The sequence below is a fragment of the Populus euphratica genome, unplaced genomic scaffold (assembly GCF_000495115.2).
Source record: "Populus euphratica unplaced genomic scaffold, PopEup_1.0 scaffold7.1, whole genome shotgun sequence".
Lineage (NCBI taxonomy): Eukaryota > Viridiplantae > Streptophyta > Magnoliopsida > Malpighiales > Salicaceae > Populus > Populus euphratica.
In genome coordinates, this window is record NW_011499871.1 from 1,894,049 (window position 1) to 1,898,458 (window position 4,410).

Consider the following 4,410-nt stretch of genomic DNA (forward strand, 5'->3'; position numbering starts at 1 on the left):
AATCAAAATCTTCTTTAAAAGTATTTTGATTTTATTTGAAAAATCTTAAACAATCAGAGAAACTGGTCACCTTGATAGGACTAGTGCCTTGATTAATGGGTAATTAAAAAAATTAGTTACTTTAATTAATAAAATTAGTTCTCTAATTAAGCAATTAAAGAAACTAGTTTCCTGATTAATTATTAATTGAAGAAATCAATTAATAGGGTAAAGGAACAAATGCTCGGTTTAGGCTAGAGAGGACACTAACATGTCTTTAAATTATGCTAATTGTATTGATTTGTAAGGTTAATGGTAAAATAAAAAATTAACTGTTTAGTAATTGATATGATAAATATACAAAAGAGATAATAATAAATAATCATTATGTATAAAACTAAATGTATTTGGTATTAACTAAATTTTCAGGTATTTTGTAGCATTGTGTCGAGTTATAAATCATGTATTTGTAATTTTTTGTGTGTTTCTGATTAATCAAATGATGTAATTTTGTACCAAAAAAATTATGTATATATCTTAATTAAATATGAATGATATACCTAATATAGTTTTTTTAAAACATTTGTATAATTATATTGCACTCTTTTTTATATTTACTTTTACTTTACAATAAATGTGTCTTTAATTATGTTGTAACTAATCTAATTGTCTCTTTATTCGTAATATTTCTTGAATAACAAAATGCTTGACTTATTTTAGTGAATATTGAAGAAAAAGAAGAAGTTGTTCTTATGCTTGAGTTTAATATAAATAAGGAAGTTTTAGATGGTGAAACAATGTTGATTTTTTTTTTTGTAGGTCATGAAAATTATTGAGATGATATACATACATATATATATATATACACATACATATATATATATATATATATATATATATATACACACACACATATATATATAGATATATATATATATATATATTCTTGTAATACACACATACACACAAAAAGTTGTGTAAATAATTGAGGTTGTTATATTAACCCATATCATTTATATAGATATACTTTTTTCATTGAAAAGTCCAATTTAATTATTTTATTTTTTAGTATTAACAACAGCCTCTGCTCAAATTCTAATAAATACAAAAATAATATAAAAACTTTATGTATAATAAAACTTCAATAAAAACATGTACATATATTGTGAAGTTAGAGAGTTAGCTATTGACTTGAACTTACTAGCATTTATGCAGTTAAAGTTAGCAACTTATGATTATAAACCAAGAGCTTGTGAGAAATCATCATATGTGAATGCTTGTTTTGTTTTTTCTATTTTATAGTCAAGTTTTGTATCTGAGTCTTTTGAGTAATGAAAAAAATCAAGTTATTGCTTATATGCTGCTGTTATTATTACTATAAAATTTTTAGTTCTAGAAACTTCGAGCTTGCAAGAAACAAGAAGACAATTATATATCTTTATCAAGCTTGTAAGCTGTCAGGGTTATATAAGTAACTAAACTAACTATATATGATCAAATTTCTCTCTAGAAAGCAACTACTAATTATTTTCTTAACAAATGCTAAATTCTAATTATTTATATGCTTCTTAACCAACTATTCATGTGGTAAAATTCATTGATTAACCAACTATCGCTTATAACTACTAAAACTAATCCAATTGCTATTTTCTATGTGTCTTGAGCTGTCATCTCTTCATTTATTAGCTATTAACATTTTGATCATTGTATTGTAATATCATCTTCTCTTTAAAGTGATTATTGTCCTCAAGAATTAGCGCCATCAATGTAAAGATTAGAAAATTATTTATTGAACTCTTCCAAGTCTTCCTATATGGCGTCTTTTTTAAACAAATTAAACCATTTACTAACCCTATTATAATAGTTCTATTGCCTTTTATCATCAGTTTCTTATTAAGAATAGCCATTGGATTCACCTTAACATTTTCATATTCATCAACCACTGGTAGGTTATAAAACATTATTGTAGTATTCCCAAATTCTTTTTTAAACAATAAAAATATAAAAAATTAGATGTATTGAAGCTCTGTTTAGCAATAAGCCACAACACTAATTTTCTAAATAACCCTGTAAGGACTATAAAATATAGGCTTAAGCTTGAAACTCTTCCTCGAAGCTATGGTTGGAATCTAAGATAGACTAGATCACCAACATTTAATTTCCTTTCAGTCCTTTATTTATTTGGTATTTGTTTTATGATGTATTTTGTCACTGCTAATTAGCTTTGAAGAATTTGATCTATATTCTTTTTTAACCATACCATTTCTTTCAAATAGTTATATTGGTTATTTCTTATATAATTGCGGGCTTGATTCATTTTAAAAATCAATTAAAAACTTAAATTATAATGTTATTAAGCCAATAATAATCATATATGCCATTTCTTTTGATTGTACATCGCCATGCACATTAAGCTACATCTAGGTTTCCAAACACTAATTTACCTTTACTAATTGATCATCTTCTTAAGGACAATAAGTTGAAATCATTAATAACTTTACTCCTAACTTTTTAAATAGCTCATTCCAAAATAAACTTATGGATATAGCTAGTAATCTATAAAACTTATAAAAATGATTAAAAAATATTTAAGCTATATCTTAAACTCTAAATAGATAAGCTGATATAAAAAAATATATTTTATAAAGTTATTCATCACTACTATAATATAATATGTTTTAACTTTTAGATTATAAAAATAACTATATAAAATCTATGGTAATATCTCTTCATGTGCCCACCTGATAAGGGTAGTGGTTATAATAGCCTAGGATAAGCCACCATTTTTATCTTACATTACTTACAAATATCACATTCATCAACTATTTTAATGACTTATTATTTTATTGTTGGTAATAAAATATTGTTTTTTTATCTTTATAGATTTGACGTAAAGATGGGTCCATTTGGGGTTATACTAAAGCCCATTGATAAAAAAAAAGCCGATTAATACAAAGCACAAAGCCCGTCTCCGCTTACAATACATACTCGAAACAAGAGTAATTCAACGGAAGCAAACAACTTCTGCTTCCGTCCTCCTCTCATTCATTTCCCTCCTCTCTCCCGCTCCAAAACTGACTCACACAGTTCATGAAGTGCCGATCCGTGGCGTGTATATGGCCGGACACACCTCCATCTCACAAAGTCACCGCCTCCGCCTCACTTAACCACCCGCCAACCCTTTACACTGGTGGATCCGATGGCTCCATTCTCTGCTGGAACCTCTCTTCTTCCGATTCCAACACGGTAACTCACCTCAGCCCCTTCCTTCTCTTAAACTACACTTACCTCATCAGTTACCCAATCTGTTTTCTGTTAGCTGTATCATTTAATCTCCCAGCAACCAAACAGTCTTCTTTTTTGTTCTCGCTTATGTTATCAATGTAAATTGTCGCTGATGATTTAGGTTAACTATTTTTATTTGATAGGAAATTAAACCTGTTGCAATGCTGTGTGGCCACGCTGCACCAATAGCTGATCTTAGCATTTGTTGTCCCATAGTGGTCACGGGAGAAGATACCAAAACGAAATGTTCGAGTAATGATGATGGAAGTTCTGCTTCCGATACTTATGATGCGTTAATTAGTGCTTGTAAGTTTGGTGTATTGTGTGTTTGGAGTAGAGGAAGTGGACACTGCCGGCGTAGAAGGAAACTTCCCCCTTGGGTTGGAAGTCCGTGTATTGTTCGGACATTGCCTACGAGTTCGAGATATGTGTGTATAGGGTGCTGTTTTGTTGATGCTGCTCATTCATCAGATCGTCATTCTATTGATTCTCTTGAAGGGGGTGAGGTTTCAGTGGATAAAGGTTGTCTGCCCGGGAAACATCCGAAGAGTACTGTTGTGATTGTTGATACGTATAGTCTCACTATTGTACAGTCTGTTTTTCATGGGAATTTATCAATTGGGAGATTGGATTTTATGGATATTGTTTTGCTGGGTGAAGATGGGGAGAAGCATTCTGTTTTTATCGCTGATTCATCTGGTAAGGTGGAATTGGTTCCGATCTTGAAGGAGTCAAATCCAGTTGGTGATGGTGGGAGTGGCTTGCGTAAGAGTTCTCAGTTGGAAGTGGTTAATTGGGGCAATGGTTTGAGTAAAGAAGGACAGGTCGTGTCAAGTGCAACTCGTGGGAACCTTATTGCTCTAGTTTTAAAAACACGTTGCATATTTAGGCTATTGACCAGCGAAACTACAATTGGAGAGACTTCTTTTGCTGAAGATATCCTTTGTGTCGAGGACCATTTCGCCCAATCAAATGTTTTGGGAGGCATGTTTCTTGAAATTGGCGAAGCTGGTGAAATGCAGAGTGCCCAGCACGATAATTTCTGTGGACATTTTGCTGTCTGGAATAGTAGAGGTTCTGCTATTGTATATATTGTATCATATCTGAACAATGTATTTAAATCTGAAACTCTCTGGGAGATTCCTG

General features: G+C 30.7%; 1 protein-coding gene across 5 annotated transcripts in view; it reads left to right on the plus strand.

Annotated features, from left to right (window-relative positions):
- The first annotated feature begins 2,956 nt into the window (after positions 1 to 2,956).
- The window catches only part of LOC105127401 (uncharacterized), a 9,067-nt gene continuing 7,613 nt past the window's right edge, over positions 2,957 to 4,410 (plus strand). For all 5 annotated transcript variants that reach the window (XR_842626.1, XR_842627.1, XM_011028672.1 and 2 more), the window contains exons 1-2: positions 2,957 to 3,225; positions 3,408 to 4,405. Coding sequence is in view for 3 of the 5 variants with exons in the window: in XM_011028672.1 (XP_011026974.1) it covers positions 3,070 to 3,225; positions 3,408 to 4,405 (1,154 nt within the window). In the remaining 2 variants the exon portion in view is untranslated. The remainder of the gene's footprint in view (positions 3,226 to 3,407; positions 4,406 to 4,410) is intronic.